The 12,920-nt window shown below is 42.8% G+C and overlaps 1 protein-coding gene across 5 annotated transcripts in view; it reads right to left on the bottom strand.

Moving 5' to 3' along the window:
* Positions 1-7,107: 7,107 nt before the first annotated feature.
* MYRIP (myosin VIIA and Rab interacting protein) overlaps positions 7,108-12,920 on the bottom strand; it is a 201,264-nt gene continuing 195,451 nt past the window's right edge. For 2 of the 5 annotated variants that reach the window (XM_079299932.1, XM_079299933.1), the window contains 4 exons: positions 11,601-11,705; positions 11,445-11,505; positions 10,538-10,656; positions 7,108-9,851 (listed from right to left, as the gene is read on the bottom strand). In XM_079299932.1, coding sequence (XP_079156058.1) covers positions 9,819-9,851; positions 10,538-10,656; positions 11,445-11,505; positions 11,601-11,705 — 318 coding nt within the window. In that variant the 3' untranslated portion in view covers positions 7,108-9,818. Of the gene's footprint in view, positions 9,852-10,537; positions 10,657-11,431; positions 11,506-11,600; positions 11,706-12,920 lie in introns of all 5 variants that reach the window. The other 3 variants (XR_013773557.1, XR_013773558.1, XM_079299934.1) reach the window with 3 other exon arrangements.

The raw sequence follows: 12,920 nt of genomic DNA, 5'->3' as shown, positions 1-12,920 counted from the left end.
ATATTTGCTATTGAATTTCATCTTCATCCTAATGACATTGCAGCATTTCTTATGGATGGGGTCAGGCCTCAGAGCCCCCTTTCTAAGCACAGCCTTAAAATTGTTCCTTTGGGTACCTCACCAGGAGTGAAGCATGAACATGGGTCTGTGAAGAGAGGGGCTTGTGGCTCCCAACCAGCCCAGTTACACTTCACATCTCGGCCTCTCTGCAGGATGGAATGAAGCACTTGCCAGTTCAGCTGCTCTCCCCTGCAAACCTCCAGAGTAAACAAGGTCTTAGCTTCCAGAGCAGCAAGATCCCTAACAGCAAGGCCGCGGTGACACATTAGTCAAGATACAGAGTTAAAAATAACCGCTCAGAAGAGACACCTATTGTGGAAACATAATATTGCTTGAGATGTTGGCCTCATGCACATGAAATTTTCTCTGACACAAAATAGGAAAGGGTCTGCTTAAGCACTGAATCACTACTTATTTCATCAGCTACTTGTGTGTTTCAGTGTGACTTACGCATGGGTGGGTTGATCCCAGATGCGGGTTGGGGCTGAATGAAACAAGCTGCAATCAAGTAAGATCCAAGTAAAAAAGCAAAGATGAGACAACAGCAAGAGGAACAAGGGCTGGGGAAGGAGTGTGTGTACTGGCTGTTCCAGCTTGCTGGCTCTGATAGCTCCTCACTGTCCATCTTTTTCTCCCCACAACTCATCCATAGCCCCGAGTGTTTCCCCCTGCAGACATGCACTTCAGGCCGAGCATCTCGGCTGGGCAGCACAGAGAGCTTGGCTCTCCTTTACTGAAGGTGTAGCTGCTCCCGTCTGTCTGTGTTTCCCCCTTCCCTCATCCACAGGGACATGACAGCAGCCCCCTTCCCTCTGCTCTCTTCCTGGTGGACCTGGGGGCCTCAGTCATGTGTCTTGCCATGTCCCCCCCTGAAATCCCCTGACGCCGCCCTCAACTCCTGCTCCGTGCCCTGATCAATGGCTTTCTAATAGAGCCTCCCTTCTCCTACCCCTCCTTTTGTAAATTTAAATCCTGCTCACCAGTACTGCTGACGTCCGCTGGCCCACCTCTTGACTCCCCCTCCCTGCTTCAAGTCCACTTCCCTCCAGTATAAAAGGCACATGCCCCCATCAGCTGCCCTGCTTCTGCTTGGAGCAGCGACCTGAGAAGCAGCTTTGGTGCACGCAGGTGAGTGCCTTCCCCTGTCTGCTTCAGCACTCGTCCACGCTCTTTCTTGCTGAATGTCCTTTTATACTTTTTGGGCTTTAGCTTACCTAGGTTATCACACGCAGCTGTGCCCTGAGCTCAGTAACTTTTGCCCAGTTTTTGTTAGCGAAGCAGCCGGTGCCGGGGCAGGGTGGCTGACCCCGCGGGCAGCGCTGTGCGCTCAGGGAGAGTGCGGGCAGGACTCGGCAGCGCACACCTCCAGCCGCTCCCTGAAACCAGCTGGTCCCTGGCACCAGCCTGGTCCCCGGCCTGTGCCCACCCGGATCCCATCCCTCGGGGTGCTGCCAGCGTTGCTTTCCAGCAGGAAACCAGGCTTTTTGCTTAAGGACAAGATGGAGCTGGGTGTTAGAAATGCTCAGGGTCACGTTTGTGCCAGTACCTCAGTCTCTGTTTCTTCCCATATAAACAGTGGTAGGACAGTTAGGTGTAGGAAAAATTAGGGAGGATTAAAGATGCTGAGCACTCTGATATTGAGGATGGCATGTTACTTACTGAGGAGCAGTGGAAGTGATGTGCTTCACAGAAACCCTAGCCAGGAGAAGGGTATGAATAAAAAGTTCAATACATATCAGTGCTGTAAAAAGTGGCTGCAGTGGCATAGGACCAGCAGGTGGGGACTGAAGCACAGCAGTGCTTGGGAAAAAGTGTGTGCTAAAAGCTTTTCCCTCAATTTTTGTCTTTCATCAGCAATGAGCTCAAGGCAAGCTCTTCTTTCTGTAACTTGGTTCAAAAAAAAACCCAAACCAAAACAAAAACAAAAAAACCAAGACACAAAAACAGGGAGTAAGTAACCTGGATAACCTGTCAGCAGCCCTGACACAGAGATGCCTCAAAACACCTTTTTGTCTCACTGAGCCTAAGGTTTTGCTAAAAATGGAGCAACAGGAGAGGTACCCCACCTGAAACTGAAGGCAGAATTCACCCCATGTGGGTAAATTCTGCATGCTAAGATAATTTAGTCCTAATTTTCATGAGATTGTCATGAGATATTTAAGTTAGAAAAAGTTAATTTGCAGTTCTGAAATTGTGAGTTAAAATAATTTTCCTCTAAGCTGCCTGGTAAGCAACTGTCAGTGTGGGAAAAAGCCCTTGAGAAACCTTCACTGAACACTAGGGATGAAGGAACTTTTGACTGCATTTTAGTGAAAGACTCAACCAACTTCTTCTTTTTTTTTTGCTGTGTTGCCTGTTTGGTGTGACTGGGAGCCTCTTGCATCAGATTTTAATTCCTACTCTGCCTGGATTGAAAGCAGGCTAAGATTTTGGCAGCAGCTAGGGAAAAACCTTTACAAAAAGAAAAGATGCTGTGTAGGCACAGCTGAAAGGTTTTGCTGTAGCCTCTGTGTCTGTGAATCTAACATCACTTACATGACACTTGAGTAAATAGGCTCCTGCTCTATAGGCTGAGGGTCCAGGATGTCAAATGTAGAGGCAGACCTTGTATATCACAAGACAGACTGTCCTGGTGTGACAGCTAGGAGAGGTCCCATGAGGGAGCTTGTACAACATGCCAGAGACAGTGGTAACCAGAGCCTGGCTCCCTCCCCTTCCTGGACGTAATTTTCCCAGCTCAGCACCATCTCTTCTGCCCATCCCATCCTATGGAAGCTGAGAGGGATTTCTCATTCTGTTGCATCTAGGTGTGTTTACAGGACTGGGACATCTACCAGTGGAAACTGTAACTGGAAATTGTAATTTTGCACACTGGCAAAAAAAGGCTGTGATGGCACAAGAGGAGCATTGGCATTTATACTGAAATGCATTTAGTGGTAAAAAGAATGTAAAACACAGATGTTAGACACATTTTACAAGCAAGGAAAAGATGCTGGTGGTAGGGTCTCAAACACACTTTGTTGGCCAATGCCACTACAGAGAGCTTTGCTGGTCATACAGAGCCATATAGAGTCAGCAGTGAACTCAGGGTCAGGACTCAAGCATCCTGTGATGGCTTTCACTGCTGGAGAGAAAAACTCTCCAGTGTTTACCTCAGCAGATGGCCCATTTCGTAGCCTTTGCCTTCGAACAGAAACGCCCAGGACAAACCCAGTATGAGTGTTCCACAGAACTCAGAGCCATGAATTGGCTCTGATGGATGGGAACATACTGTTAAAGTTGACACATTCCTTCACCTTGAGAGCTTTAACTCATATGTATTCCCCATGTTCACTCTTCTCCTTACAGCCTTCCCACCACTGCTCCGTCATGTGGCATCCAATCTCCTGGACACCACGTGCCCAGTGGTCACCAAACCACTTAAAGCTAGTCACTGTCTATGTCCTGATGCTCTTGGTGTCGCTCAGCTTTGCGTCGGGACAGAGCAGGCCATTCAAACATCAGATAGACAACAGAAGTAAGTATGAGTCTCACCTGAACAGAAGTAAGTATGAGTCTCACCTGACATAGTGACCCCACAATCTCTGCTGCACTGAGGGATCAGGTCTGGGCTGTCAGGCAAAATTCAACAGTAAATCACACAAGTGTTTCTGTGGTGTCACATTGGTGTGAGGCCCTGTGCTTCCATTTACACTAATCACTGCATATACAGAACCTCATTAATTATATATTAATATTAATATTAATTATTAATTTGCCTTAATTATCCAAGGCAAATGGATTTATTTTTTTTTAATAAATATCAGAGAAGACACTAATATGCAAAGGACAGACAAGAAAATGTAAAGTAGCATACATCAAATATTTAAGCACCAAATTTTCAGCTGTGTTCTGCAGACCTACACAACTACTTCTATATGCTAAAAAAAAGCACTGGCTCAAGTTAGGTTCACTTTACAGACATCTTCAATTCTGTCTGGGACCGTGAGTTATCGGAAAGTCCAAACACAAATGGTTGATGTATCTCCATTCAGAGATGCTGTGAAGAACTGAGAGCATCCAGGTCAGGGATGATATCATGTAGCTGAAGTTTAAACTATCCACAATCCAAAAGATCTTTGAGAAAATCGCCAAGAAATCTCATTTTCCCCCAGGGATCATAGACTGATAATAGTAGGTGGAGTGGGAGAGAGGGGTTGTGGAGAGTAAGGTGTGTGGGCTCAGTGCCACACCTCTCCCCATTAAAGAGAACAGAGATGTTGGCAGCCTCAGGTTTTAGGTACACAGGTGAAAGTTTCTTGGGTTTTGTTGAGTAAGAAAGCTGTTAAACACTGTGCTGAAAGACTTAAGAGATGTATTTATGGAGAATAAAGGCAAGGTGAATTTTTCCTCTGTTCAAGCATCAAAATGCATAGGGGGGAAATCTTCCTGCCTTGACTGAGAGTTTCATGTGAGGGGGGATGATACATAACGCACTTAAATTGTAATTTATTCCTGTTCCTGACATTTGTCTGTCTGTGAGATTTGGGATTTCCTTAGGGTGACATCATCTCCAGCATGTTTTAGAATTTCCCCGTTGCTATATCTTTTAATATATAGTCTTTAATACTTTTAAAATAATCTTCTCAATATTATAGTCTTTTAATACAACTCTAACCCTCTGCATACAGACTGTGTGCCAAAACTGCACTAGACCACAAAAATAAGTAATGTGTCAGAGCTTTAAAAGAAAAAAAAGTCATCCATGAAAACAACTTCCTAAGTGAACAAGAATAAACTTTTCATGTTTACCTCTCATGTAGGAACCTCCTCTGCAATCCAGTGGATTTGTTAGCCTGTAGAAGTAGTGTACCTGGTACCTACTGCAGAAAATTTGGATGGGCCCTTTGCCTCATATTAGAAATGCAGGTTGCAGCCCAGATGGATGAAAATTAATTTCGCAACTGAATCCTCTTCCTTTGGGCTCTACAAATGGAAAGTAACCCTCAAAGGCACCAGAAAGCTGTGTCTGGCTGTGGCCTTTCCTTTTTTTTCTCCTCCTGGGCTCCAAGTAATCTAACATCCTCAAGATGTTCAGGAAACACTGCCTCCAAGTGCAGTGGTACATCCTCACTGAATGCTTTGAATTCCAGGTCCTGAGATTGACCCTTTTTGGTACGTGGGCCGTGGCGTTCGCCCCATCGGCCGCTTTGGGAAGAGGCAGCTGAGAAGCAGCCGTGGCAGCCTGAGGCCCGTGAGCAGACACCTGGATTTCATCCTGAATGCTCTGTGGGAGCAAAAGTCATTGGACACAGAGGACAGTGACTGGTGATCTCTGTCCCCCAAGGCGGTGACCCAACCTCTGTGCTTTGAATTGTGCCCTCCCCTGTACCTCAGACCTACAGTTCTGCTTTTGCCTAGAAATCCCACCTGCTCTTCTTTCTGCTCCTTATGCAAGTACCTTCAAAGAGAAACATATTCAGGGTGAGGTAAAAGACAATTTGTGGACACCAGCACTGAGTGCCACCACTGCTTTTTAAAATGTTTCTTCATTGTGCATCCCCACAGTCTCCTGATCCTGTTCACTGGGTTCACTGTTAGGTTTATCTGAAACCCATACCTTCCCAGCTTTCGGGCTGGGATTTAAACTCTGCAGTGTTAAATGTATCATGAAACCTTCCTGTCACATTTCAAAGTCAATGGCTGTTGATATGTAAAAATAAAAAGCAATGGTTGGAAGAAAGAAAAAAGGCTCTTACCAATTTTTAATGTACCTGCATTAATGACATGAAATGCTGTTTCTCTGTGTGTAGCTTTTATAGAGATTGTTAACATCCACTCTTAAGATTTTCTCCCTGAAGTACGCCCTGGCCTTCATAATTCTTCTTTTACTGCTGGAGAGATATATTAATGAACAAATAGGAGCTCCTATTGAAGATAAGTATTTTCTCCCTGCTGAAGGAAAAAAACCAAACAAACAGCTAATTGAACTCCTTGAAGTAGTTTTGTGCCTACTGCATGTAATCACACACTGTAATCCAAAAGGAGCAAGGGCTCCTTGATGAGTTGATGCCCTTTAAAACAATGTCATTATTTCCAAGTACATTGTCTGAGCAAGCTAAAGTCACTCTGAGGATCACAAGCCATGTACTATCTATTCCATTAGTCCACATCAATAAGCCTGGAGATGCAGCCCAATATCCCTATTTATTCATGTTAATATAACTTTGTTATATTACTTTTATAAGAAGTATTACTTAAATGTGTTTAAGCTTGATTAATAATTATTAGCAGGAATAATACAGTTTAATCTTGGCCTATACCTAAAAAAAGATAGTTTACAATTTAGTTAATAACTGATGGTAAAATCCAGGCCATGAATCACTTTGCAAAGACCAAAGTTGAATAGACTTCCAGTTCTAGTTGTACTTTGTGAGAATTACTATTAAAATTAAATAATGGTTAAATTAACCAATGCAGACATTTTAACTCTTCTCTCTCTTTTTTGCAAATGACCTGTGTGCAAGGGATGGGTTTTTATTATCATAAGGTAGTTACTTCCATTTATAATACAACAAAGCTGCTGACCCAAACTGCAACTTAAAACACAGTAATTTTACTGAATGCTTTCATGGTGGAGAAGATATGCTGATAAATATTTTGATCTGCATTCATGCATTGATCTGCAAGGAACTTTGGAAGTGCGAGACCAAGGGTTCTTACTCAGTTTTTGTAACAATCCCAGAGAGAGATCAAGAAATTTCACCTGAGAAACTGTGCTTGAGATGGTACTTCACCAAACAGACTGGATGGTTTGCATAAGACTCATCAGCAGATGTTCCCAACAGGATTCCTCCCACTTCAGCCCTAGAGGAGGAGGGGGTGTGAACCAAGAGTGCGCCCTTGCCCTTGGCAAACCCCGGCATCCCTCTGGAGATGCCATGTCCTGGGTGTGGTGGTGTCCTGTGTGTAGCTGTGGGTTCTGCTTCTGGGCCAAAGTGCACATAAATCCAAACAACAGAGAAGAGCTTTTTGGTTTTCTTTATGAATCAAGTAGTTGAAAAGGCATTCTTTTCATAAATCGCTTTTACTCTTTTATAATTTCTCTTGACAATAATTCTTGGTGAGTATGCAGAGAACAACAACAAGGCAAGCTTAATATTCACTCAGACTTAATCAAATAGGTCATATAGTCTTCATTTTACCCATTAAAATATTTTCATTTATAAAAATTAATCTAAATATAAATATTAACACTAAAGATTGAAATCACCTGATGACAAAATAATTCTTTGTGTGCTGTAACATATGCTTTTATGATTTTTTTAAAACAGTAAATTATATCTTTGCACATATTTGGCACAATAAACATTTGTAAAAATTCAAATGCCTTAGAGCAGGTGGGATTTTTTTTTAATTTTTTTTCAATGCCTACACAGTACACATTTGTCTGTCAAAGAAGACTGAATATTTTAACATTGTAACACGATAATAGTTGCTTTTCATGCCTCTTAAGGAAAACAACCTACTCCAAACTTTGTTGGCTTGTTTAAATCACACTAACAGAACAAAAACCAAAGAGTTATTCTATTAAAATTAGTCATTTATGTATTGATATTACATACACAATATTAGTTATTATTTATTAGACGAATATGCAGACCAACCACCATTTATGACATTTCATAACACGCATACCTGCATAAACCAGAACCTGGGAATGTATTGTATACATACACAAGAACAGTCAATGGAGGAGGAGATTGAATAATTAAAAAATTACTAGGCATCCTACTCTGTTTAATCTCCTTTACCGGATTGCATATATAAATAAAATCTATTTGTTTTATATATATATTTATATATTAAACAGAGTGGGCCAAATTCTTCCCTCACATCTGTGCAAACTAATTTCAGAAAACTAGTATTGTGTGAGAGCAAAAGAAGGCCTAATTTCACCCAGAATGAGCACACTGGGCCAGATTTTGGGCAGATGGAAATTCTTTGAAGGGATGGAGTGACGCTCATGTATTTTAAGTAGGAAGATGGTTGTATTTATTCCAAGGGTTCCTCACATGCAGCTGGACATCAGAGTACTGACAAAGATGGCAAATGTGGATGGCAGATTTGCAACTGGCATTGCTTTTCAAATCAACCCACCCAGTCATTCCTTGTCTTCCCCACTCATGACCCTAAATCCAGCCTGGCCAGGAAATTTGCCCAGTTTTGCTTGTATTTGCCCAACCACAGACATTTCCTGGCCTGGTGTCCCAGGGAATTGCTTTCCTGCTGCATGGCAGGTAACATATGGCACTCTGCTCGTGGGTGCTCACTGGGAGCCCAGGGAAAGAAGGAACTGCCTTCCTGATGCTCACAGCTCTTGGGAGAGCTTACCACTCCTTAATGCTGAGGGGAACATGCCAGCCCATGCCTTCCTTCACAGCACATTGCACATCAACCCCATCCGCACTTGGGTACCTGCTCTGCAACTGGTGTGGAAGGTAAGGGATTCACTGGCTTATCACCTCCTCTGACTACCTTCTTTGTATTCTTCAGAGCAAAAAAATACCACAAATTTGCAATGTTCTCCCACAAAAGGGTGAGAGGACACCCTGTGAGCAGCATCCTCCCTCCCGGGCATCTGCCAAAGGGCCTTCTAGTTTGACTCACCTGTTAAGGGTCTCAAGAAATGAAAGAAGGAATATCTCTATTCACTATCCAATTCAGAGTGTCCAGTAGTAATGGGGTGCATGTGACACCAGCAACAGAGCCCAGCTACTCTCTGGTGGCTTCATACTAGTACAGGAACTGATGTCTGGGCTACATTTGCCTCCTTCTCAGAAACACCAGTGGACGTCAGAAAGGAATCTCTTGCAAGCTGCAGCCACCCCACAACCACCAGTCAGTCAGCAGAGATTTTATCCCCAACACTTTCACCTCCTTTTTCCAATCTAAGGGTTTGGACAGAATTTATTCTCAACTACAGCATGGTTGGCCAAGTGGACAATGCTGCCAATAACAAGACATATGAAGGTGTTGGTTTCTTTAACAGTGTTCAGATGTTTCCAGACACTGAGATCATAACTCAGCAGACATCTGGTCCACATGTGTGGCCACCAGTTTCTGGTTCAGCATGACACCCTTGCTGCCTAGAGCAATATCCCTAGCTCTGGAGCTGGAAAACTCAATCTGTGAGATGTACTCTCAGAAAAGAGAAGTCTTCCTCCTCTCACCAACTCTCCCAAGACTTCCACTGACTCCCTGGGAGCAGAGCGAGGTACACAGCTTCTCCTCTCCTCCATGCAGCTGAGAAGTGGCACACACTGCACAGAGTTGTTCTTATTGCTCGACAAAACAGATGCCCATGTGAACAGTAAGAGGCCAGCAAATATGGATCACAGGTCTGCTTTGGCAGATTAATTGGCCTATAATTACAACTGATTGAATGTACAAAAACATACTGCAGTTTAAAGACAACATACTTTAGTACAATCGATAGGGAGAAAAAGTGCATCTTAAAATGTGGAGCCTTGCTTTTGAGACATAGCATCCTGTCTAGAGTCCTCTGAGAACTTTAAGGCAGAGTTTCCTGTAGCAGACCACAATGCTGAAGACTTGGACAGCTTTCTCAGTGAGGTATCCAAATGAAGCCCTATAACTGAGGCTCTGTGGGTTCTTGAGGGTCCATTTTCAGCTGGACATACACAATGGCTGTTAAGAAAAGGCACTCTAGTGTACAGCCTTAGGCAGTGTGTTATTGGCAGTAGGGAAGTGCAGGTTTAGTACATCACAGCAGATCCTATAGCAGGTTCCTAAAACAGACAAAGACATGAAATAAAAAAACTTGAGTGAAGGACTCAACAAACCTGCTGAAGAACACAGCCAAGTCCTTTCCCTTCTCACCTCCTCACGTATTTCCCACATATCCTGTGGCAGACTGCTTTGGGACAGTCAGTTTTTTCTCTTATCCCTCTGTGGCTGCTGTAGAAGAAATGACTGACAGCTGTCCTAGGTGTCGTGAGTGAAACCTCTTTGTTCAAACCCTGCAGAGCCAATGTGACTTGTCTACCCCTTAAATTCCATTTAGACGACCTTTGATCATTTCTCAACAATTAGTGAAATTCAAGGTGACAAGGTGAAATTCAAGTTACAACATACAGCTGGTTCTGCAGGGGTCTGGTTCAGAAGTCTGAAATGCAGAGGATGACTAATTTATTTATTTTTAAAAAAATATGGGTAGCACATTCCTGGAGACCTGGCAGCCAGGCTACAACTATCACAGGCTGATATTCAGGAGCTGCTATTCTATGGTGTATGTAGTCAGACATCTTCCAGGACACTGGTCATATTTACTCAAGAGTTGCCTCAGCAGTCTCTATTATTTTTTCCTCAAACTACAAAGAGAAGATTTCTGAAGATTCTGAAATACAGCTGCCTACACAGCTACTGCTATCTCCCTATTTGACTGCTTTTAACAGTTTTAAAAACATTTGTTTACCATTAAGTCCTTGGCAGTGCTTTTCCTTTCTTTAGTTCTTTGTGTTAGAGATCCTTGAAGCATGAAGTTTCTGTTAAACGTTCTGACAGTGGTAACTGGAGAACCATCTATTTTTTCACCTGGGAAAAATAAAAAAGGGCAGATTTTTCACATTAGAGATTGAAGCAGATATAAAAATACTTCTGAAGAGTCACAGCTTCTAGAGAGAGAAAACTTTCCCTAAAATGTATGAGGAAAGCTAGATTTAATTTAAATTAAAACCAGCAGTGGTACTCCAAATAAACTAAAGTTTGAGGCCATGTCCATTAGTGAAATTACAAAAGAATAGTGTAGTGAACCAAGCCCTAGAATTTTCAGAGATAATGCACTACAGAGTTAAAAAAAAACCCAAACCAAAACCAACCAAGAATCTTTAAAAAAAAAAAAAAGAATAAAACCCACTTGATTTTATAATGATATTTCACAGCCATTCTCTGACATACAGGGAGCATTGCTGAGCCATTTCATACATGAAATCAGTAAATATAGGCTTTAAGGGAGTGGTGGGTTGTGGAGGGTGGCAGCCACGCTGTGTGGTGCCCACCCACACTGCAGCAGCAGCACCCCTCTTGCAGAGCAAGTATTCAGCACTCCTCATTTGCTTTTTCCAGTCTTCTGCCTCTGTTCTTGTTTACTTGTCACTGTCACAACTTTCACTGAAGAGAAAGTGGTGATGCTTTTAAGTGTGACAAAAGGGTATTTTATACAATGCATGGAAAATGAGGAGGATGGGACAGTCTATTAGGCTTTCTCTGTTCAGTTCATAACTTCAGCTTTTCCCTACTTTGCTGACCTGTACATTATATTGAATCTTACAAGGAGTCTCTCTCTCTCTCTCTCTCTCATTTACGTAACACTTTAGGCGCACCTTTTATTGGTGGAGCTGGAAGTTTTCTCCTCTGCTGTCTTGATGTGTCTATTGTATGCATCTGTAAACAACACATATGCATTACTCAACTTCATTATAGAGAAAAAGGCAAGATTTCCCCAATGTATTTTTGAATACTACATAATGTTCTGGCACCTGGTTTGTTTGCTTTTGATCCCGTTTCCGTGTCAGGCGAACACAGGGAGCCACGTTCAAGCCTGCAACAGTGAGAGCTGATATTCTGCTCTCAATATCTGAAATCTTCAAAGAAAATAAAAGAGAGAGACAGACAGATGGGGAGGGGGGGAAAAGAAGTTTTAAAATTACTGTGGATGCCACTACTGAAATATAACCCTCCCCCAGTAAAATCCTCTTTAATAAGAAAATATAAACAGATGGCTAACTTCTCCAGCAATTCTGACACTTTCCTGCATTCTTTAATCCTGACAACAAAAGGGGCTTCATTTGTTAGTAAAGATGGAGTAAAAGAACAATCCAACCTACCTCACAACTCCAAAGAAGAGGCATTTTACTCCTTTTGAGGGAAAAAAGAAAGGAGGAGAGAAAAACCTGCATCTGCTATCTCCCAGTTACCTTTAGCTGCATAACCCCAAATTCATTCAAGCTGTGTTTTTAAAAGGCTACATTCAAAGAATGACTTTGTGGAACATGTTTTCTTACTCTAAATTAATTTCATACACATGCAAAATACATCCTCTGTCACAAAATCTAAACATTTGATCTTAAATATACATAGTTCAGATGTATATGCGTATTAAACACAAGCATGCATAAATTCAGGCACACACTATATAAAAATACTGAATGGAAAACAAATTGCCAGGGGAAGGTGGTCTGATATTGAGAGTAATGGAGACAAGTGTTGACAAAAGAGAAAAAAGATTCAGAGAAGTCAGACATGTAACCCAACAGCTGATTCACAATGACACTTGAAGCCACAGTTGGCTTCACTCTACAGATCTTCCACTGGCCTCCTTGCATGTCTTAGGCCTCTCTCCTCCTCCCTCTCACCCCCATTAACAGATTTACCCTAAAATAATGACCAAAGCCAAGAAAACACCACTGCCAGTTTGCCAAGCAGTACAGTAATGCCCTCCTGCCATCAGAGACATGAGCATGCTGCCACTGAGTAAAATCACCAGGTACTTTCCACTAAGCCCAGACACAGTCAAGTCAGGGCATCTTGCTGAGTACAGACTGGGCAGTGAGCTGCAAGCAATGTCAGCTCCTTGAGGTCTGGCAGCATTATCTTGTTCAGGTTTTAGCACCAGATCACAACATGTTCTCAGCTCTGGACTTTCTGGAGCCCTGCTAGAGTGGTGCTAGATCACAGCACAAGAATTATGCCTTTGGCTGGGATGTGTGCTGCTTAGCACCTAAATCCCATGGCAGGCATGCAAGCCCTAGGCTCTGTCCTTGGCTCAGCCTCTGGCTGCTGTTGGCCTTTGCTGGTAG

The sequence above is a fragment of the Erithacus rubecula genome, assembly GCF_903797595.1.
Source record: "Erithacus rubecula genome assembly, chromosome: 3".
Taxonomy (NCBI): Eukaryota; Metazoa; Chordata; class Aves; order Passeriformes; family Muscicapidae; genus Erithacus; species Erithacus rubecula.
Note: the sequence above shows the minus strand (reverse complement) of the source record. Positions and strands in the feature narration are given on the sequence as shown.